Source organism: Doryrhamphus excisus, linkage group LG16 (genome assembly GCF_037039965.1).
Source record: "Doryrhamphus excisus strain RoL-2023G ecotype Guam linkage group LG16, RoL_Dexc_Guam_v1.1, whole genome shotgun sequence".
Classification (NCBI taxonomy): domain Eukaryota; kingdom Metazoa; phylum Chordata; class Actinopteri; order Syngnathiformes; family Syngnathidae; genus Doryrhamphus; species Doryrhamphus excisus.
Window position 1 is genome coordinate 821,599 of NC_136372.1, and position 24,268 is coordinate 845,866.

General features: G+C 50.2%; 1 protein-coding gene and 1 long non-coding RNA gene across 3 annotated transcripts in view; one reads left to right on the top strand and one right to left on the bottom strand.

Moving 5' to 3' along the window:
- Positions 1 to 24,268, bottom strand: part of LOC131102941 (uncharacterized) — a 43,236-nt gene that overhangs the window by 9,147 nt on the left and 9,821 nt on the right. The window lies entirely within an intron of this gene.
- grin2ca (glutamate receptor, ionotropic, N-methyl D-aspartate 2Ca) overlaps positions 6,196 to 24,268 on the top strand; it is a 33,894-nt gene continuing 15,821 nt past the window's right edge. The window contains exons 1-3 of the mRNA XM_058048407.2: positions 6,196 to 7,135; positions 16,520 to 16,961; positions 22,840 to 23,441. Coding sequence (XP_057904390.2) covers positions 16,536 to 16,961; positions 22,840 to 23,441 — 1,028 coding nt within the window. The 5' untranslated portion in view covers positions 6,196 to 7,135; positions 16,520 to 16,535. The remainder of the gene's footprint in view (positions 7,136 to 16,519; positions 16,962 to 22,839; positions 23,442 to 24,268) is intronic.

A 24,268-nucleotide genomic window follows, 5' to 3' on the forward strand; every position in this document is an offset into this window, starting at 1 on the left:
TATCGCTAGAGGGGCCTTTTCATCGATGAACCACGTTGGGTTTTTACCAAACACATAAATGACTAAAAACATGCCTGATAAATCATTCCACCAGGGATTTATCACGGCGTGTGCGTGTACGCGTGCGCGAGCGGCAGCAGGTTCCTTGTCGGCCGCTTTCGACAGAACATCCATCAGGCCGCCGCGCCGCCATCTGCTCCTCCACTGCGGCCCCCGTCCCGCTCAGCGCCATCTGCAGCCTGCTCTCCCCTCACGTCGCTTCGGGAAGTTTTGCGGCAGATTGACGAGGGGTGAGCGACTTTTAAAGGCGACATTCGGGACAAGGACTTCAGTAAAGCAGAGAGCGTCACTAAAGCTCTTTATTGCGGAAATGGAGGCTGCTGCCATTGAGAGCTGTAATACCCCGTCTGACCAGCAGAGGGAGACAAACACCACCAAACAAAGCAGAAGGACTGGAAATACTCCTTGACATTATTTTGACAAAGAATTGTGGGAATTGTGGACGATGCTGCGTTTGAGTGCATAGTGGATGATGATTCCTCATGCCGTCCACATTATGGACTGGTCTCAAAGGTTAGCGACAGGCGTTCCACTGGATGGGAACTTCCTGTGCAGCAGCTCCAATCTTAAGGGTCAGTAAAAGCTGGTCTGAATCACATGACACGCTTTACGCTGGCATGACCTCACAGAAGGTCAAAGTGCGCCCTCCGAAAGGTCCCTAAGGAACCACGTAGCAACACCGTCCTAGAGGATGCGATGTCGCCGGGCCGGGCCAGCCCAAAGATCACCCCGGGGGCCAAAGAATGATAAGAAGCCTTGAAAGGAGCGGAACCAAGAATAGCATCAAAAGTGCTGAGCGGGCAGAACAGGAGCCGCAATTTGCGCAATGAGGTGAGCGCACGCTTTATGGCCACCGGTCTCGGGGGCAACGCAAGGGCAGGGTGTCTGGGGGCGGGGCCTCGGTGGAGGGGGCGGTGAAGGAACTTCACCACTTCCACCCTGGAAGTAATATCACACAGGTACTGCGTGCACAACCAATAGTCATGTTACATACTACTACTACATAATAGTACAAGTGCGTACTACGCTTCTGGTAGGTAGGGTACACTGTAGTGGTACTGCGTATGTACCAAGTAACCACATACTTCACTAGTTTACACTTTGTACTACACAGTTTTAGTACCTTCAAGAGACAAAAGAATGGAAAATCTCAGTGAGGATTTGGACACCACTGAACTGGATGTACTTAGTAGTACTCCACTAGTACTACTCACACTACTACAACACGTCCTCGGTTGTAGTAGCAGCTCTAATCTACTACTGTATATCCTTGGTAGTAGTAGCAGCTCTAATCTACTACATCTACTACTGTACGTCCTCGGTAGTAGTTGCAGCTCTAATCTACTACATCTACTACTGCATGTCTTTGGTAGTAGTCGCAGGTCTAATCTACTACATCTACTACTGCATGTCCTTGCTAGTAGTCACAGCTCTAATCTACTACTGTATGTCCTCGGTAGTAGTTGCAGGTCTAATCTACTACATCTACTACTGTATGTTCTCGGTAGTAGTTGCAGGTCTAATCTACTACATCTACTACTGCATGTCCTCGGTAGTAGTAGCAGCTCTAATCTACTACTGCATGTCCTCGGTAGTAGTCGCAGGTCTAATCTACTACTCTATATCCTTGGTAGTAGTCCCAGTAGTAAAGCGTCGGACCGCGCTGGCGCCGGGTGCCAAGTAGCGGAGGATTTGGGAGCGCCACCACTGGTGTCCATCTGCACACCGGATTTGAAATGTGGCTTCGCTGTGACCCGTCTGTTGTCCGGGCCTCTGGAGACCCGGAGGGGAGGGGGCGGTGCCAGCAGCCTCTGATAACGTGCTACGCCACGCCGCCCGTATGGCGAGATGGAGCGGCGGCGGCTTCTGCTGCCTTTTGTTTGCACAACAAGAGAGATTTAGACGCAACGAGTTTGCGTGCTCGCAGGACCGGCGAGAGTCTGTGGACAATCCTGCACGTTGGCCCACGTCACCCAAATCCATTTTTACTCACCCTGAGGATTATACGGCTGGCGAGGCTGGCGAGGCTGGCGAGGCTGGCGAGGCTGGCGAGGCTGGCGAGGCTGGCGAGGCTGGCGAGGCTGGCGAGGCTGGCGAGGCTGGCGTTCGCTACGGAGCCAAAATAAAGACTGCCGAGCGCGCTTCGGGTAATTAGCGGCACCTTGCTTTTCATTCTGCAGCTCCGGAGCCCCGAGGGCCGGGCGCCGCGTGCCGTGTCAGGCCACAAGCGGTCTTTAGGGGGCGCCCTCACACCAGCCATGACGGAAGGCGCCTGCAGCCTGCAAGTGTCGGGAGTGCTCGCGAGTGACGCGGCTGTGGAGAGCGTCCTCCGTCAGACATCCATCACTGTGAGGCTGCAGTGGACGCGATACTGCGGCCTCACAAGGACACGCAAGGACGATTACTCTCACCCGAAAAGGTACTAGGTACACCTGCGTGGTCTAATTAGAGCTGGATTTCAAAATAAAAGTATAACTACAAAGAGACATAAGCTCAGTTGAATGAAAATTAAAAAAGCATCTCAGGAAGTCTTTTGTGTTCAGTACCGCAGTGGCGCTTGGCACCAGCATCCAACCGCCAACGGTTTTTCCATCAGGGCCGGCCAGCCTGGACTGGAGGCCGTGGAACCATTAAGCATCTGTGCTTCCTGGGATTCAACGGCAACTCCAGGTCGGTCATGCATTCCTGAATGACGGCTGAACACAAAGAAGCAGAACGTCTTAGTTGGAGAGCTGGAGGCCCAATAGCTGTGCATCGGTTCCTCACCAAGTACTGGATTTGAGGGAGACCCACTAATCAAGCCACCAACTACCAACTCCTGGGATGATCCTCGGACTTAAGCTAACCTTAACCCCCAAAACCAAGATACCCAGGTCAGAACTGCGTCCCTAAGCCTACCCTTAACTACAAACCCGAACCCAAAGGTCAATGGTTCTATTTCTTCTGTCCAAAGACATTACAGAGGAGACAATGATCCCACAGTCCAAAAATGCCAGAAAACCCGTGCTTCCAAGGGTTTTTTTCAAGGTAACATCCCCCAACCCTCAGCCTTCCAAATCCCAACCCCTAACATCAACATAGCATGCTAGCTAGCATCATTGTACGGGGTGAAAGCCGAAACTCAGGACGCAACCAGGAAGTATAAATAAAGACCCGCCTTCTACCTGCTCCCCTGGTCACAGGAAGACTGAAATAGCTCCCGGCAAAGCCAGATAAGACGCGAGGCGGGTAAATGGCACCACGGACACGCCGCTGAGCGGCTTTTTTTCCCCTCGGCCATATTGTCCTGTGAGGCGGGAAGGCCAGGCCACGGAGGGAGAGCATATGTCCACCTCGCCTTCTGCTGCCGCTCCTCACATGTGCTACTTCCTCCCCCATCGGCCCACCTGATGGGCAGAAGCCTCGCGCTTCACGTCGACGCCAGCCCAGCACGGGCAAGAAGCAAAGAGGCTGATTTAGTTCAACTGGCATATCGCAGATATTAAAGATAAATATAAATAATATTAGCCAATCCATTCTCTTTGCACAACCTGATGTTTTCCTATTTTAGGACTTTTACTACATTTTAATCCTATTGTATGTTTATTTTCCCATTTGTATTTTTTTGTATTATTTGAATGATCAGTGATAGGAGGGGGTAGGATTGAAAGGAAGGTGCTAAGCGTGAAATCCAGTAAGGCATACCACACCAAGTCAAGTCCAGCACATACGTAGTACCAGAAGTGGAAGAAGCTAAAGTGTCCTCTCCAAGAACCCTGACACCCCAAGCCGATACACAATTCTCTCTTTCCGCATCTCCATTTGTTTGCTTCATTGATCTCCTGTGAATGGAGGACCTCTGCAAGCTGTTGATCAGGACCTGAGGCCTTGTGGACATTTATTAGACTACAGGATCAATGCGGGTCACATGGGGCGTCCACAGAGGACCACATCGCTGACACGTGTCTCACTGCAGCCCTGGCGGCGTATAAAACCCGCCCGTGTCCGCCTGCCTCAGAGAAAGGGCTCCTCTTTCCTGGGATTCATCCGCAGGGTGAAAATGAAGATGAATGGCTTTTTGCGCCCCCGCCGGTGTGAAAACGCCCCACGTAAGCAGGGCGTGAAAGAAAGGGGACGCCACTTGCTACGCTTGCTAGGCCAAAACATGACAAAGTGCACTCCTCCCACCAAACTCTAGGGGGGGCCGAGGCCCCCGACCCAGCAGAAGCGGAGCGGATGGGCCGGTCCTCGGAGGAAAAGGAACAAATAAAGAAGCAGATTGGCTGAAAATACCCGTGTGCCCTTTCACTACACTCAGTTTGGCTCATTCCGCTGACTCCAAAATACGAGTGCCGCAAGGTCACCCAGGGTCACAGCTGAGCTCATATAATGGAGATTGATGCGCCGGGTGGGGGGGGGGGCGTAGTGGAACAGTGACAATTACCAGGTAGCAAATGTCACCCGGATCAGAATGACATTTCTCACCGGTGGCCGTGCGCGTCACACCTCATTTCACCACTTCCATATGTTGGGAAAATCCTGCAAATCCCAGGAAAAGTCACCCGGTCATTCAAGGAAAAGAAACTAAGAGCCAAAGTAAAGCATATGCTGTCGCTACTGGTTACGTGTCGGAGATCGGCAGAACCAGTCGACCTCTGCGACGTCAGGCGTATCCGAGCACAGGAACATTTCCTTATCTTTTCCTCAAAGATGGCCAACAGCTGGAAAGCTTCCTGCACTTAGACATGTGGAGACCACCACCATGACGGAAACCACTTGGGCTGGCTCCTCCCCCACCAAGGTGGGGCTTCCTGTGCACATCCAAAACATTCTGAAGTGGAATGGCAGAGACGATAACTGGCCTGCTTTTTCTCCCATACATTCCAAACATGTTTTTCGGAATACTACAGCGGTTTAAATAAAAAAAAAATCATCTTTCGACTTTATGCTACTAAAAAGACATCATATTATTCTTGGAATATTGCACCTCTTATGTTTGGAATTCAACTTTTTCTTCATATTTTGGTGTTTTCATAGAATTATAATTGTTTCTTCATTTTCTGCTGTTTTTAATTTTCCAACAATTTCAAGAGTCCCTATAAAATTTATTTTATAATTTATTCTTATAAATAATTTATTAATAATTAATTAATAATCAATTAATTAAAAATGTATAAATAATTCTATAATTTATTATTTTTACTCTACTTATTTTAGTAGCAATAGAAGCTAATTTTCTAAATATTACAACTATTACAGAGTTCTGCTGGGATTTGGGTGTTCCCGCTAGTTGCCGGGGAACGGTAACGGTTTTCACATTGTTATGAATAGTAATTTATATTTTTTTCTTTCTTGCATAATATTATGTTATTCTCAAAATGGTTACTGCTTTCAATTTTGTTGGACACGCCTGGTTTAGGGCCTTAAAATTTACTGGATTCATCCAAACAACAAACTTTAGATGAATCAACTAAGAAACCTCACAGGAAGCTAAACAGCTAGCCAAAGAGCTCCGATTGCTCCCTCTCAGGAAAACACCACCCCTGTCATTTTGGCAATGAACAACAACTGGATCAAAATGCCGGGTTGGGACTACGCAGTAACATAACGAGGAATTTACCCCAACCTTTTGTTGGGATAATCCCAATCCCAATAATCTAAAATGGAAAGGCTGCAGAGGAGAAGAAGGTTCCGTAGCACATGAAATGCTAACGGTCTAGTCTTTCACGGGTCACACTCAGACGTGACAAACCACGACTTTGTTTCTAATCAATGGTCCCGGCTGATTAACACGACATAAACAGTCAGCCACATGTGACCGTCCCGGCAGGACGGATCACAAAGAAGAGTCCGGGTCCCGCCCGGCGTTCACCCTTGGCTCCCAGAGAGAAAGTCAAGGGCAAACCTGTTGATGTGCGCTAGCTAACGTGGGACTCGGAGCAGAGCAGCACTCAGAGATTGTGATGACGCATCCGACAGTGACGGGAGGAAAAAAAAGTGTGTGTAGTCTTTGGAGTTGCAGAGCGTCCGAGAGGGAGGGGGGGTGCACGGAGAGGAGGGAGGCGAACAGAGAGGAGGAGGAGGAGGAGGAGGAGGAGGGAGGGCGAAGGATAAATCCTTACTACATAATCATTAGAGCTCACAAGCCTTTCCTGTGACACGCCGTGTTGCAGTCGGGATTACAGCCGCCCAGCGACGCCGAGCAGAGCCCCCCGCGGATGGTGAGCGGTCGGGCGCAGGTGGGGACGGGGGCGAGACGGGAACCGGACGGGAAGCGCCGTTGAGTGACACGTTGAGACAGGAATCTTCCAAACTCCAGAGGCGGACCCGCTCCAACATCTGTCCCCACGCCGCCGCCGCCGCCGTCTGTCACCTCTCGGAGTCTCGCTCGGATGGAGCTGCGGCGGGAGCGCCAGGCGAGGGAGAGGAAGGGGGGCTGGAGGATGAAGACCAGGGTCACCCTGAAGCATCAGCAACAGAAGGACAGGTGTCCCCGACCAAAGACGGAGTACCACTCGGAGCAGGATTTCTTTTGCTAAGTTTCCGGGCAGCTTCTTCCTCCAAGTGGAGATCCCATGCCAAGACAGGAATTATTGTTTTCCCAGAGGTGGCTGAAGATCTCCAAAAAGGCTTAGCAGAAATATGCATGCTGGCAGCCGTCCTCCCAAAGCATCCTGGGACATTTTACCTGAGATCTCTCCCCGGAGGTAGCCCTTTCGCCTTCCCGAGCGGAACACTTAGCCAGCAGCGAGTGTGAACAGCCACCATGTGTTAATTTGCTGGCTCTGATATCGCTCTATCACGCCGCATCACACCGACAGCCCCCCCCCCCCCTCCCCCTCTTCACCAGCCAGTGATAATGTGACCTTCTGCCAAAGTGCTGGAGACCATGCCGCCATCGCAGCGGGCTGCTCTGTCGCTGCTACTGAAATAGACTCAAACAAGTGCAGGCGAAGGAAGAGAAAGAAGGGGGAGACGAAAAGGGGGAGCGGAAGAGGAGACTGGAGGAGGGAGAAAGGAAAAGCGAGGCGGGAAGAGGACACGGGCACGGGATGCGAGGTGACGGGTCCAGGCTGGATGTGGATCGCCATCACAGGTAATCTCCATCCTCTGATCAAGTCTAACTCTAGAAAGACACACTTGGGGAGGGGGGGGGGGTGGGGGTTGGGGGGTGCGGCCACGTGGAAATGCTTTCCGCTTCCCTTTCCTGCCGCCGCCGTCAGCGCTCCGTCTGCGCCTGTGGAGGAATTATCAGAGCGCAGCGGGTCCTCCGGGCGATCAGACAGCCTGCTGTGTGCTGAAGGTGCGCACGAACTGTTGCTTTAACTTGGAGCGCCGCTCCGTGGGGGCTGGAGGGAGGGGGGCGGGGGGGTCAGCAGATCGATGAGTCATTGTAAACAGTCGGCGCGGCTCACCGACCGACTGACGCGCACCTGCTGCTAAGAGATACTTTGTCAGGATGCGAGCGCTTCCCGCTGGTCTTGAAGGATCTGACACGTCTATGTCGGTCTGGGGGGCGCGGCCTCGTTTGACTGACATGCGGACTCCATCGGCAGATGACCGACCAAACATTAAAAGCGGGGGCTAGTGAACCGGATGACCTCTTCCGGATGTAGCAAGTCGTAGCTGGGGTAGAAACGGTGATCGGCGTACGAGCTGAATGAAAAACAAACGAGCTTGAAGGGTTTGTCATTAACGGAGAACAACTGATTCGTTATTCCACTCAGCCGAGCCAATCCAAAGTGAGCGTTGACACGTTACATGGCGGTCTCCGGACATGTGACGGCGTAGTGGCGACAACAACGATGAAGGTTGGGCTTCGTTAGCCCATCTTAGCGTCCATCTTACTCCAGTATGGATCCTAAATATGACGTATGTTACTGTGACTTGCCACTTAGATTGGGTGGTGCATTGTGGGAAGTGGACGCCATTTTTGAGAGCCAGCGTATTGGCGCTTTGACAGAGAGCTACACAACGTATGTACCAGTGACACTGCTCCATGAGTGTGAAACTGTAGTACTAACCGAGTTTTACCACGATTAACCGTTACATCCCGAATAGAAAATCAGCAGAAATTCCCCACAAGGGGACACGCCGTGTCCCTCGGTGCTTGGGGCTCTTTCAGTATCGGTGTCTTTGTGCTGCATGCTTGATCAATATGCCAACCTCCAGCTAGGTGGCAGCAGTAGAATAAGTACACAGGAGCATCCAGTGTGCAGTATTCCTTGTGATATTTGAAGTTTGCATGCCACTACTTCCATGTTGTCCTACTGTAAAATCCCATAGGCATTCCTGGACCTACCAAAATCCACGCCGATTATTCCGAAACACCAAAACCTGCCCATGAAGCCCCTCCCCAAAACAACGACCCTCACATGACACAGCAGTAAAATGAAAGTGGATCAGATATGACTTGTTTCACCTCAGAATGGGGTGAGGTGGGGGGGCGGGGGTGTAAGCAGTGCCACCCCAGACTGGCAGCTGAAAAATGGCTCTTCATTATGTTACTTGAAGCATGTCCCCGTCTGAGTAATTAGATGTGGGCGTGTGGACGTGATGGCATGTGATGGGGGGGGCGGGGGTAAGGGGTCCATCACACAACGTAAACACGCATTTACGCATTTAAGACACACCACGTGATGGACAACCACACGGTGCAGACAGAACAATCCAAAAACCACACAGCACACACAAACTAGCATTAACCCTAATTGTTATTTACTATGCGCCCGCACAACATGCTGGGTAATCCAGGTCACAAGTAGTCAAGTCTTTAGGTAAAGTTTAAGAGATAATGCTGCAAATTTCTTAGGACACAAAGCAAAAGGTGTTGCAGCATTGCCAATCGTGCAAATTCCAAGCGAGGGGGGGGGGGGCACGGGGACCATGGAGAAAAAAAAGGTGGGGGCGCCCGCATCCTCCACTTCAATGGGGCAGATAACGGACAGTCGCAAGCAGGACAGTAAACCACGTACTGCACCGGGACGATGGAGGTTTGCAGAATATTAAAGCAAATCTCAAGGTCGGGGGGGGGGGGTGTGGGGGGGTTGCTATAGTAGTAAATCACAAACATCAACACGTGAACCGGATTCGTGCAATTTATGGACACTGACAGCGCACGATTACGCGGTCAAGTCGGATGCCACCGCTGTGCTCGTGCACGGCTGCTTGGGGCGCACCCCCCACCCCCCAGCCCCCCCGGACTTTATGGCTGTGCTCACGGGCACGTCAGAGGTTCTGGCCCATTTAAATTCATAGCGCAGCACCGCTCGCACCTCCTCGAACGCCCCGTCCCCGTCGAGAAGGAAAACTGACACGCTGCAGGCAAAGGAGGGGGCTGGGGGGGGGGGGGGGGGTTGGGGGGGTGTGCAGTCACCTCCATCCTTGTCATTGTTCTGGATGCCAACCGGAGCATTTTGGGCGGCCTCATGTGAGATCTGTAATTGGAGGAGCTGATTAGCGTAATTGCTAACGGGCAAACATGGTCTGCGGTTTGATGCCCGTCGGTCCTTTTGCCGTGACGCGTTTGTGTCGTGGCGCCGGTTGGTGGCTAAAGAGCGATCTGAAGTGGCTCTGACCTCCATGTTGGCCACCATGTTGGCGAGCGTGTGACTTGCGGCTGAAAGTTGAAATAAAATAAATAATAATAATAAGGCTTTGCCAAGCAGCCAGTGTTTGTTTAAAGAACTATTTTGGCGGCATCGAACCCGTTTGTCCTAAAGTTGACCGGGGCTATTTAGTCAATTGAGCTCCACGCCCGGCGAGTTGGGTGGAAATCGGCTTTAAATTGGAGTGTAAATCCCTCAGACTGGGACTACGTATTAAACTACATATTAGACCCAATCTCAGATTTTTCCACATGCTGCCGTTGGAACGCTCCGGTCGGCGTCATGCAAGCAAATTGTATGTTTTTCCAGCCGGCGGGACACAACTCGGCTCCAGCAAGACAGATTAAGACCAAAGTGGTATGCTCATATGTGGATTACAGGCGGTGTACGTGTGCGCGCATGTCATGGGTCAGCCGTCAGCCTGCGTGTGTGGCAGCCACCGAGTCGGCCGCACAGGCCGGGCCGGTGACAGCTGGACTGGCGACGGGTGGGGAGGGGGGGGTTGGGAGGTTGGTGCGCGGCGGTCTGGTTCCGCACGGGCAGCCACGGTTTCAGATTAACCGGGGTTTTACACTTATCCCTGCTCCATATACAGAACATGGCTGACAGAGGAACGCTCCGCCGCCGCTGCCCGCCAATCGTCGGTCAGTCACCAGGGCTAGCAGGCAGGCGGCAGGGGGGTTAATATTCATGTCAGAGGGCGGCATCAAGGCCCCTAAGCCACAGTTTGACATCCAACCAGTGTGTTATGGACAAATGGATTACAATTGTCTTTGTAATCCGCTGCCTCCAAACACTCTGACACAAACAATCTCTTCCATCGCTGACAAAGCTAACGCCACACGGTGACGGAGCGCACGCAAGCCCGTCCTTTACGGCGTTTTTGCAGGAGTGAAGATGTTCCAGGAGCTACATCATCATCTTCACTGAGCTCGGCCTGCTGCAGTGTGATGGTGATCACGTGGTTTGGGATTTCAGCAGAAGCGCGCTTGTCTATGCTTATGTGGGCCGTTTGAATGATTTCAATATGGATGTACGGGAGACACCATTTATTTGCGGCGCACTACCGCTTCACCCTCGCTCAGATAATGACTTCCACGGACGGAATAGCAGAACTTGCCAATAAAAACAGGGGAATCTCATGGAAATGATCATAAACTCAATCTCACCTCAATCTGCAACGTCACTTCCTGTCCACATGTCCGGAAGTCTTATTTATGTCTTATTTTATCGGATCATATCTACTATATTGGGCAATATGAGTGTAAAGGTGATACTAGGGGTGCTATGTCATGTCTAGAGGGCTCTAATATTGGTAAAAGAAAGTCAAACGTGCTAAAATATTGCGTTTATTAAGATGGAACTTATGACGGTGGAGTCTGGAACCAATTAACTGCCATAAACAAGGGATTAGCGTACTGGATTATATGGGCCTGCAAGCAGTCGATTCCAGTCCATCGCCGCCACAGCGGCATCCAGATAGAGCCCACGTGATCGCGGCCGCAGCGTGTGCTAACATGTTAAGCATGTTGCAAGTAGCGTGATAGCTAGATATGGACAAGGCGGGATTTGTGTTCGGAATGGGAATGGGATGGGGGGAGAAAAAACTGTATCGGGCCATGGTGACAGTAACCACGCTGGAGCCACAGCGATCTGCAGAGGCAGCGTTGGAAAAAGTTATGTTTTAGTTTCACTTTTGCGTCTCATGGTGTTGCATTCAAGGACGTACAAAAAAAGACTATGGACTTTGCAGTGAAGGAACACCGGATAATGTCTCGTCCAATGATACAACAGCAACTTGAGCACCCTTCACATGCCGTAAATGATTATTTACAGGAGCAGCAGCAGCAGCACCCCCCACCCCACGACCCCCCGTGCACATGTGCAGCATCGTGAGCATTTAGTGACGGTCGTAAAGATGAGCTCTTGTGCTATTTCCGTTGGGCAGGGCCTCCATCCAATAACAATACATCCCGCCTTGTCTCGTTAATGAAGAAGCACAGGAATAAACGTCCTGATTTCCATTTGGGAGCATCCAGGCGGGTGCCCCCGTGTCACAGCGGAGCCGCCCGCTGACGTCTTAATGTGGCTGATTAAAAGCCCAGCCAGGCCAGCGGCGGCGGCCTTTGGCGGACGTTGGGAGGCGTTCTAATGAATTAAGAAGACAGGCCAGGAGTACAGATAGCAAAGATAAGACACCCGTGATTAGCATAGTGAGAGAGGCGAGGGGGAGGGGGGGGCGGGGGGGTCAAGGATAGTGGATACAGCAGGATTTCAGATGAGATTTTATGTTCTGCAGCTTTTCCGGTTAGGTGACCCGTGTCGAGCGGCCATGTTAAAGCAGCAGGCGGCGGCTGCACGACGTCAGAGGAACCTTTCTGGACTCGACACGGTGCACGTGCCGGCAACCCTACGGTCAGGACCTACAGATTAGCTCATTAGCGTCAGATGACGAGAGATTAAGAAGGTTTGTCCTGAGAATACAAATTGAAATCTGGGAATTATTGTCGTCTTCTCCCTAAATAACATTGTCAAACCCACAAACAGCACTTCCTGCTTCCTGTTTTGATATATTGAGGCCGGAAAAACGACCCGGTTTGTTTTCATTTATCATCATCATCATCATCAGGCCGAGTGCCCACGAGACAGTTTCTTTCCTGAATGATAAATCAGGTTTCAGTCTTTATCTTGTGACACCCAGCGGCCTCTGATCTCTCAGTTGAGAGACACCATCTCTCCAAAATGTCCTGGGTCTTCCCTGAGGCCTCCTATGAGTCGGACGTGCCCCGAACACCTCCCCGGGGAGGCATCCGGATGCCTGAGCCTCCTCAACTCCTCTCCAAGCGGCACAGCAGCGGTTTGTCCTGGATGGCGGTGCTTCCGACCTTAAGGGAGGGCCCAGCCACCCGGCATCCTTGTCCTTTCATAGCTACTCCAAACTGGGAATGTGGATCCACCGGTTGAGAGTTTTGCCTTTCGGCTCAGTTCCCATTGATCAACTAGGAAAGATTTTTTTTTTTTGGAAAATGGATGGATGGAGTTCCAAAGGTGTTTTCTGTACTTATCGAAAAAGAGCGATGACATATCGATGACACGCGACCCCGTCGGCCGCGGATCCACGACGGGTGTATTGATCATGTAGCAGAAGGGCCGACAGGTGCACGCTGTCATAACAACCTCAGCGCAGGCCTCACGGCCCCGATATAAAAGACGCCATTAAAGACTACGCGCCGATGACACACGGCGCACCTCCCCCCCGCAGCCTCACATTAACCATCTGGACCAGGACTTGACGCCTCAGCAGCAACCGGCTGACCGATGGCCCTCGTTTGCATGTGTGATCAGATGAAGAAATAGACTACCTGAATAGAGCAGGTCACAATAAGAACCAGACTGGGAGGAAACAGCGGAATATGAATTTGCGTACTCCCTCTTAGAAGCTATTCTGTCAAAATGGGAAAACAAATTGAAATGTCCGAGATTGCGTGTGTGCCGGGCATGCATTATGATCTCTGCCTCGCTGCACCTATTCCAAAAATTCTATTCACCTTATCAACGCTATTCAATTTAGCCGATACCACAGAACATGCCCGCGTGGATATTTGCCGGTCTGGTTTATCAAAAAAACGCAGACGTTCTTCCACTTCCACGTCAAAGACAAACATATTCGTGTGATAGTGAATAAAAGCTCAGCAGTCATTTTCAATTGGCTCTGTGAATGGCAGCTCACAGACAGACAACATCTCGGCTCCGACGTTAAATACGACTATTGTGGGGGAATATATGTCGCCTGCTTGCGTTCGCCACCGCCGTTTTATTTGCGATACGGGGACACATTAAATCTGAGACGTGGAAAAAGGTGGAAAAGCACCTTTGCTATGGCACGTTTCCACACACCGAGAAGCATCCTGTTGCAGAGCCTTGCATGGGTGCACTTTGGGCGCACCTTGGGCGCACCCTGAGCAGATCCCGTACGAAGACTTTGAAGACGTACGCACAGGCTCCATTCCTTCAACACACAGTAACAATACAACATGCTGATGATCACTAGGGTGGGGGTATGCTGGAGCCTATCCCAGCTGACTTGGGGCGAGAGGCGGGGTACACCCTGGACTGGTGCCCAGCCAATCACAGGGCACATATAGACAATCATTCACACCCCCGTTCATACCTATGGAAAACTCCTCCAATTAACTCAATGTATACTAAATATATAATATTTTATGGAATGTGTAAGGAAACCGGAATACCTGAAGAAAACCCACACATGCACGGGAAAAGAAGACTCAAACCCAGATCTCCTGACTGTGTGGCCGACAACAAGCTGCCTTGCGGGTCGTCTTGGGTGAACGATGGCAATTAAAGAGAGGCGGCATGTTAGTGCAGCTGGAAGTAATTCCTGCGTACCGACACTCGGGTCTACAATCAGAGTAGGCGGGGTCCACCCTCCGAACGAGGAACCTACACATGCACAGAAAGAAGGTTCTCCAAGCCCATCAACCCCAGCCTTCCCGACGTTGCCAGGTCTTCCTTCAGGTGTACAGTTTGACTTGAAACCCGTTTGTGCAAGTTTGCTTTGTCCTCTGGTACTCGCAGGCACTCCATGCTCAATTTAACTTTGCCTGTAGGACAGATTGGATCAACATCAAATAAGCCAAATATAATTACAACCAAGACGGATTAGATCAGGCTAAAAAAAGAAGAATTAGCATTCTCGTCGTCGGGAAAATGACACTGACAGGAAACTTGGAAGTGATGCCATCTGTTCAAGGAGACAACCTTTTGTCCTTTTTTGATTTTAGAATAATTCCCCCCCAACACAAAGAGGCGGGAGCTTGTTGCTTTTCAGTATTCAATGCTAATGCTAACGCGGCTTTAAAGCACGTCAGTCAATTACGACATCAAAAATGCTGCACGTTTTTCATCTCTTTTTTTTTCAATTTGTATGTTTAACGACGCTGAAGTTTTATGAAGTGTCGCCTGCTGTCAAGGCATGAAATTGGTCTGGCGAAGGGAGGAAGATGAAAGCAGAACGCAGCGACAACTTCCATCTAGTTCATGTTCTGCAAAGTCGTCGGTCCACGCCGTCGGCCCGCGCTCGTGCGTCGTCACTTTGAAAAAGGGATGTCCTCGTCAGGCATCGCGGACGGGAATGTTTTGGAGGATTTAAAGCGTGGATGAAAAGCCTCTTCTCTTTTTTACGTAGCGGCGCAGGTTACGGATGACTTTTACAGCTCGCTGGCTCCTTGCCAGCAAATTTCCGGCGCTAATCTGGCAGCTGCGTCGCAGCACTTACACGAAAACGCTTGATAACCTACAAATTGTTCCTCAAAGTCACTTTTGCTCGCACGTGTTGGAGCGATGAGCGCTTGTCGCCCGGTTATTGATGACTTATTGCCCGTTTGCTTTAATTCCGCATCCTTCATCGTGTTCGACCTTCAGGCATCTGCCTCAGCTGTTTCGCCGGCTTGATTGAGCGTGCGCAAGGTCGCAGCCTTTTAAGCATTTTGACCACGTACGTCTCCCCCACGTCAAAGGCATTAACCCCAAACTATTGCGGCGCTGTCGCAGCTGAAACACGGCTAATGTCATCGCAAAGGAGGTGGCGCTAGCTCCCTCGCCGCCAGCCACTAATCAGTTTATGAGATGATTTACGGGGGCCGACCTGCAGGATCACGTGTGAGGCGTCGTGTGGACACCTCCTCACGTGTATGACGGTGCAGTCATGTGACAACAACTAGGGATGCGCACACAAAAATGGAAGCGGTGGCAGACAGTAGCGGCACCAAAAAACTAAGCGGCTATCGCCATCTCGTTTGGGTGCAATGGATGCAGGCTCAGGCACGGATGCAGAAGTAGCGGTTTGGGGTAATAGTATTTAAACGATAGCCTAGCAAAGACAATGCAGTGATGTCAACGATTGGGCGATATCAGGCTAGACCGGTACGAAGCGCCACCGGGCCGCCCTCGCCGAGCCACCGCCGAGCTCGCCAAATCTCCTGATAAGTTTCCACGCTACAATCAAGCGGTAGGCCGCGACGCCTGGCAGGGATTACCGAGGGATTACAATATATTCACCCCACTGGGACTCCATCACATGTTGGATCAGATCTCTCCGACGGGGGAACCGGCGTGCCACGCTCTCACGGGAAGTCCGCCGCCACGCCGACACATGAGACAAAACGCCGAAGTCGGAGCGGCGACACAAGAAAGTCAGCGCCGAACAATCCGGCCTGGTGGTCCTCGTGTGGTTCCTCTCCAGAGGGCAAAGAGCGAAGCAATCAGGGTTTGGAGGCAACGGGCCGGGTTGGCGGGTGAAATCTGCTCCATTAGTGAGCTCACACAAAGAGCTGGGATTAGCCCCAAAGCCAACTTGGCACTTTCAATAAATTGAGTCAGTAATTAAAAATTGTAAAAAAGCATCGTCTCTCAATGACAGTGTAGATGTCAGCTGACGACAACAAGTAGACCGTTGGCAGATTAAGTCGGAAAACCGGAATGTCACGAGAGGGGAAAGAAATGACAAATCCTCTTGTTCTGCATTTGTTGCATTAAACACTGGACACCATCTGTTGTGTTGGAACGCAAAATACAACAGCAGCCCGGTGGCAGATGCCACCCTAAGAGCCCGGTCTCGGCCCCGTGCCGCTCGCTGACACTCTAAAAATACGACTCTGAGCTCCGTTAATGGCCTCTTAGTTACGGCGCAACCGCCGGCGCTACGATGCTAAAATAAGCAAATAAGCAGTCTGGATTAGTACGTGCTCGCAAAACACGGTAGCGCAACTTTGCTGTGTATCTAATGTCAATCCCCTCTCTTGACCCCTCACCCCCGACTCTGACCCCCCCTCCCCCTCCCCCTCCCTCTCCAGGCAGTAGGCGACTGAGATGGGCGTTCGTTTAGGCTGCTTGAGCGACTCCTTGTGGTGGCCGCCGGTGCTGCTGCTGCTCTTCAGCGCCGCCCCCCGCTGCTCGGCCCGGCCGTTCGGGATCCCGGCGCCTGCCGTCAACGTGGCGGTGGTGTTCAGCGGCTCCGCCTACCAGACGGAGATCAAGGGGCGGCTGAGTCGGGAGAACTTCATGGACCTGCCGCTGGAGGTGAACCCCATCACTGTGCTGGTGAACAACACCAACCCCCGGGCGCTGCTCACGCGCATCTGCGACACGCTCTCCACCAACCGCGTCCATGGCGTGGTGTTTGAGGACAACGTTGGCTCGGAGGCCGTGGCCCAGATCCTGGACTTCCTTTCGACTCAGACAGGCGTGCCCATCGTGGGGATCAGTGGAGGCTCCGCTGTGGTCCTGCCGTACAAGGTTAGAAGGAGGGGCCTGCCAACTACGCCGCTTCATCTCGCCACCACGCATCACAATTCATCACATGTCTCTCCAAAAAACACAATCCATCTTCGGGCTAAAAACGCACACCGGTCTGTGTTGAAATGATTATTACGTGTTTGAGAGTGAGGGCGACCAGATAACACAAAAACCTCTGTGGCCGCCCAAACTGAATGGCCCCAAATAATAAACAAATGCAAGGGAAATAATATGATATTCAGCTACCTGCCAAAGTCCATAATAACGACAACCTTTCACACAGGAAGAAACACCTCCAACTGCAGCTGCAATCAAGTCATAGATATGTTCCCTTGCTTACTGTCACACCTCCTCTTGGTGCTAATTAGACCCGGACCGGATGCTACAATGTGCCACCTTTAGCCTGAACATGGCGTGTAGCTGTGACATCCTTGGAAGAACCTTGCTGTTAAAGCGCCGGCAGAAGCTGGCACCGCAATCACCGAAGGCTCAGTTTGAGTCCGGCTGTAATCCTTTCGCCCGCTCGCATTTCAGGTCTTCGGTCCAGAGAGGACCACCGTCACATTCTGACATAAAAGTCATCAACAGTTACAACTCCAGTACATGCTAGCTTTATCTCCGAATGGAAGAAAAGCCATCAAAATGTTTATTTGGGACACACGCCCTCCTTCTCTATTCACCTCACACATGTATGGTGCGTTTAAGGACCTCCAAACAGTGCGAAACGCTCTCACAAGACGATGCACAAGATTGGGTCCACGAGTTTTTAAGGTTGCGATTGCTGAATGACGATTTATTGCAAAGGAGCCTCCGGTGTCTGTCGGCGGTCGTATTTATGGTTGTAGCTGCAGTTGATAAAGAGAATAATTAAGAGTAAGACATGGAGGGAGATGGCAGACTGCTGGTTTCAGTTGAATCAAATTGTCCTGATTAGATTTGCTCCACCTGTGCTAGACCCCGATATGCATATTTGTACTGTGCAGTCTTTCAATAATCCAAAATACATCACCTCACTTTCACAGCCAGAGCGGAAGGCATTTAAAAAAAAAAAAGTATTAGCACTCGGCTGTTGTTTTCTTAGAAATGGAACATAGAGTTTCTGTGACATTGCTTGACCTTGTCCTGATCCTGGCCTCTCAGGGGTGATGCCGCTCAGCCGTTAATGCCTGCCATTTCTCACACGGACCCTTAACGCTACTCTTTCAGGTGCGTCACCCGGACTCCGTCAGACTACATTAGCGCACGGACGCATGCATTAAGAAATCAGCCCGGTGACAAAGATGGCTGTTAAGATGAAATAGGAGCTCTGGTCCGTAATTAGCCAGAGAGGGAATATATAGATTCTATTTATCACCAGGGGATACATTAAAAGGGGCTAACGCGGGTGGGGGTGCGGGTGTCATCTTTAAACTAAGCCAGCTGATGAAGAACCCCACTTTAGCATATTTAGTAGGCGTGTAGGTACCCAATAATGATGGTTGGGTACGTTGGTTTTTAAAGTCGCGGTTGGGTTCATCAACGGGTACGTTTGGTTTTATTATGACATGTTTAGTCCTCTGACATCTTCATCTGATGGACCTAAAAGAATATAAAAACCATAACAATTGAGTACCCAGCTGGGATAGGCTCCATCATACCCGCGACCCTCGTGAGGATAAGCGGCACAGAAAATAGATGGATGGATTCCGACTAGTGTAACAGTACGAGTTTCCATGTTTGTAGTCTCATTCCTGGTCTCTACTGAACAACGGCAGCACCCCGCTTCCATCTTATCCACTTGTCTTTGTCCCTTTCTGTATTTTAACGGGAAAGCCAAGTCTTCCCAACCATGACACCACAACAAATTTGATGAAAATCCAGATTATTTTATGGCTTGTCCTAATCAATCACCCACGAGTGAAACCAGCCCAACTGATACCAATCACGCAGACTAGGTGTACTTTCTAAATCTGTTTATGATGAGTGTTGGCCAGGGGTGGAGTATAAGGAGTATAAGGAGTATAAGGAGAAAAGTCAGGACAATTCCAAGGTCACCCAACTTAAAGGGGACCTATTGAGCGGCTACAAAAGATAACCCGCTCACAAAGCTTTCCGGATCTTCCAGAATCTGCAACTATTCCAGCTGTATTTCCTTGGATTTCCAAAACTTTTAATGAATTGCACTCACAGCTTGTACGCAGGCATGCCCATATTATGACCCCTCGAGGCTGGATGTGACTTAACAGAGAGCCGGTGTTAGACGGAACTCTCTGAAAGCGAGCGTTTAGCGCCATTTCAAACCTATTTCACTTTGGCATGGTTTAATACCAGAATACTAACATTTATAGTAGGTAAAAAAAATGGAAATAGCATAATTGGAATAATTTGAGTTGAAAAAAATTTAGGCAAGTACCATGTACCACTGTACTACAGTGCTAGTGTGTACAAATACACCTTTAGAGCCGATTGTGGAAAGGGTCAAAATCAGCGTCTGACCATCTGGGTTTCCTCCAGCTTTGCAAGCGATGGCAAGCGAAGAGGCAGCCGTGCGTGCTCCTGGTTGCCGGGCGGGATCCGTGTGACGTGGGTCGCCCAGGGAGGCGGTGCCAGGGCGCTTCACGCTGCGTGGCGGAGGCAGACATATGTCGCGGCAAAGAGCGGCCGCCAGAAGTCACTCTTCACAGAGCGAGGTGGAGATGGCCGTGCTTCGGTCACGTGACCGCGGGGCGCACCGGTTCACGTCGCGCATCCCCGTTTATTCCCAGCCTTGTCCGCCTTTCCATTGCGGCGTTAGCCTCTTGAAGCCAACTGATATTAATCTCTGCTTTCCTTTAGCTTTTTGGATGCGGTCCGAGTCTATTAATAGAGCAACCCGAGTCTTTCAAGTCACCTTCAGCTAAATGAAAGTGTTTTAGAGCAGGTAGAGACTCCATATGGCTCCTGTTCAGACTTATCAAAGAGTGCCGTTTGAGCAACATGAACAGCGTTCCCCTCCAAACAGCTGTTTGGAGATAATCGCTGCTTTGCGCTCTTGTCTAACGCTCATCGGGTCCGACGGCCACTAATCTTCCGGGCTGCAAAGCTTCATATGCAATTGGACATGATCAAACTAAATGTTGGAGGTGCGAGCTGAAGTTGCCTGCGGGGGCATCAGATAAAGAGTTCCTGCGGACGTTTTCCTGCTGGGAACATAATCTGAGCCTGGAGAAGCTAAGCTCTCCACTCAATGGCTTTAATCTTCTTTGGGACTGTGGACTATTACAGTGAGCTTCTGTGGAAGAACGTGTCACTGCAGGAATATGGAATATGCGAATCCTGATCAATTTGAGTGGAGTTCCTGACATCCCTTGAGTTAGACCTTGGTACTTCCACCCTGTAAACAATTTGGATGATGGAAGTGCTAACTGAATCCAACTGCGGTTACTTTCAGTGGACTCGAGGTGGCCTATGCATCCTAAGCGAGAGGATAAAACTGAAATCACATGGTTGTGGTCTTGTTGCTTTAGACCAGGGGTCTCAAACTCAATTTACCTGGGGGCCACTAGAGCTAGGGTCTGGGCAAGGCTGGGCTTTCTTTTTTTTCTGCACAAAATAAGATGAAAAATAAATAAAAAATCAAGAATAAAGAAAATCAATCAGTAATAAATAAATATAATAATAATAATAAAATGGCAAATAATAAAAAATTTAAATGAACAAAGCATTATTAGAGCCCTGTAGACATGACAAACCACGACTATCACATTTATACTTTTTTTTATTTACAACATATTGCGCAACTGCAGGGTCTTGAGACACATGCTAACTCGCAAACTGGAGAGCTAGCAACCTAAACGGTAGCCTTCAAGTTATTTCCTTTAAACTTAAATAGCCAAAAACTTACCACTTCCACACGGATAGGGAGGATAACTATTAACAGTTATTTAACCTTTAACATGAACATTAATCAAACGTAATCATTTTTTCTGGGTACATGATACCATACAGCATCCAACATTGAGGTCGGTGAGAAACGTCGCCGGATCCAGGCGTGATACCGCCTGGAGGCAAAGAGTCAAATGGGAGTTTTTCACAAGTAACCAAACTAGACTACGTCCTCTTTGGATCCGCACAGCGAGCCAGCCTCTCGTGGCTCCTCCCTTACACTCAACCAGTTCAGTGATAACAGAAGTGAATTTAGACGACTGTATTTTGCATGCCTGTGAGACATAGTGGAAACGCAATGGTTTTAATTAAGAAAAGATGAATGAAAAGCCAAGATAATATTCCTCCTTTCAAGTGAGTGGAAACCTTTAGTGCATAAGAGAGTAATCTGCCATGTACTTGGAAGACGTTGCTCTTTTTACTCCCTTTAAGGAGCTACGTATATATCAGTGGTTGAAAAATAAGATCTTTTCTGGGGCCGAGCAGAGTAGAGAACGTTGGTGGATTTAGCGGCGACGTCTGAAATCATAAGATGCTCATACATCACAAGGTAACCCGACTCCTCTCAAGGACAACGAGGAGCCAGGCGGAACAAGATCACATACCCGCTCGCATTTGACCCCCCTCTGTTACAGTGTTCCAAGGAACCCCCGCTTGGGATGGAGTGCTTTTATTCCCCTCGAGAGGGGAGGGGTCAAGAGGGTCACGCGGTACTAGCAGCCAGAAAAGACCAGTAGCTTCTACAAAGTGGATGTTCAAGAGCTAGATTTATCCAGACAATCTAGAAATACGATATTTACCGTCTGGTCCAACTAGAGTGAATAGCAATTTGAATGTGTATGGTCGGTGTAATGGCCAGAGAACCGGTCGGTATCTGGTGTGACCCCCATTAGATCCAGAGCGTCCCAACCACACTCAAAGGGTGATGGCCATGCTTCCAAGAATTGTGTCCAGATCCTTGCAACATGGCGCCGTTCATTACCATTCTGCAACACGAGGTGATGGTCGTACAAGAAAGGCAGAAAAACGGGCTTCGGGATCACGCCACAGCGTCGGTGCCATTCAAACTCCCATGAATAAAATGTTTGTTTTCCATAACTATGCCTGTGAATACTGTCATTGTCCTCCAAGGCCATTCCATCGATTGCCATCAGACTGCTCAGGTTGTCTTAGAAACAGGCTTTGTCAGTTCGAGACGAGGTGGGACAAACCCAACCAGCACCAAACCCAAGGTTCTGTACCAAAAACTGCAAATACTGCATCACAGAACCGTTGTCTCATGGACTTTTAAAAGTATTTCTATCCAAACAGTACACTCAAATATGCTTGTAAAACATTAAAAAATATGCAATGCATATTTTAGCGGACGCAATGTCGAGTTCGTCAACTCATCGCGTCACCCGGGCACCGCACGTCTGGATCTTCGTAGAAAATTAATAAGATCTGTCGACTTCATTTAGGCCAGCGGTTATGGTCTTATTTCTTCACAAATGACAACCTGGTGGGAGATTTGTTTGGAGGAGCTACCAGCCGGTCTGATATGAATCCATCCCAGACTACGTAAAAGACCACCCGAGGTGTGTTGGAGTCTAAATAATAGCCGGTCACATCATTTGGGTGAAAACATAACACGGCCCCCAAAGTCCTCCCCCGAGGTCACTTTGCAGCCAATCCAGATTCCAACCCAGGCCAGGCCCCGTGATGGAACATCTCTGTTTGTGAGAATATGGATGATGCCCGGCTTCGGCCCGGCAAGAGGAAGACGTGTGGTTAAAGTGATGAATGAGTCTGCAGCTCCTGGAGGAGCAAAACAAAACAGAAGCACTTAGCCGCTCCGCTACTTGGACGGCCGAGTCACTTCCAAGATGATGGAGAGGTTCTTAGTGAACATTACACAAAGCTGAGTGTTAATTTGGCTTGTTGCAGAGCCGTAACCAAACTAAATATATTTTTCATCATGTCCTTCCTTCTCCAGGGTGAGGGCTCCAACTTCCTCCAGCTGGGCTCCTCCATCGAGCAGCAGATCAACGGCATGTTCAAGGTGATGGAGGAGTACAACTGGAACAGCTTTGTGGTCATCACCAGCCTCTACCCGGGCTACGAGACCTACGTGGATTACGTCAAGGTCTTCATCGACACCAGCTACTTCATGTGGGAGCTTCAGGACGTGTTGACCTTTGACATGTCCGCCGACAACATGAACGACATCCGAGCGAGGCGGCTGCTGCAGCAGATAGACTCCCAGGTCCTCTTGGTCTACTGCTCCCACGAAGAGGCCCAGTACCTCTTCACCATGGCCACCGAGGCCGGACTGGTGGGGCCGGGCTACATCTGGATCATCCCCAGCCTGGCTGTGGGCAACCCGGACGTGCCTCCGCCCGACAGCTTCCCCGTGGGGCTCATCAGCATCATCACAGACCGCTGGAGGATGAGCCTGAGGAAGAGGGTGCGGGACGGGGTGGCCATTGTGGTGAAAGGCGTGCAGAGCTTTCGAAAGCAGAGGGGCTTCACGCCGGAGGGCCACAACGACTGCCACAACCCGGTCAAGTCCATCGCTACCAACGACACGCTGTTCAGGTACCATGAAGAAGATCAATGCATGACTTTTAGTCTTAATGTACATAGAGTACCTCCGTGGTCGATATACTATACAGCGGTACCTCGGTTTTCATAATCAAACTGTCCCAAAGCACAAACGCAAATCTTCAATTCAGTCCATTTTTCCACTTTCAGTGTCAAAGTGCCGGTACTTGCAACTTTCTTTGGCCCCGTGGTGGGTTATTTTGTAGCCGAATTTGAATGAAAACAGGCGACTTGCAGTGTAACTGTGTTAGCTAGGGCTTTAACTAGCGACGCTATCAACATACAAACCGGATAAAATACTGCAGTGTCTGGAGTACTACCCCTTAACCAAGACAGTATTACAAAAATCAAAAAAAGTATAAAAAGCATTGACGTCCGAAAGCCAGGACTTGACTGCATTGCTCTTTGGAGACTTCAGCTACGTTCTTTTAAGAACAGGAAGGTCAGCCGATGTCATCCTCAGAATGCAGCAGTTTAGCGTGGCATGCTGCCCAGTCGCCCGCAGTCTTAGATCAACACTTTGCTGGAACACGTTTCCTTGGGACAATGGCAGGAAGTCTATAGGATGTTCAAGTTCCCCAAAGCCGTAGTGTAGTTTGGCTCTTTTACCGCCACACTGCCTCCACAAAAAGTCATCAAAAGTCATCAACCTATCCGAGTGTGAAACAATGAAACAATGTCATTCGTGGACCTGAGCGAGACCGCGCCCAGGAAGAGACCCCCTTCACATTCATGTTTGGATTGTGTGAGCCTGAGCGGCGTGATACGCAGCCACTTGGTTCATGGGACACAGACGGGGACAGGGATCGGGGTCAAGGAGG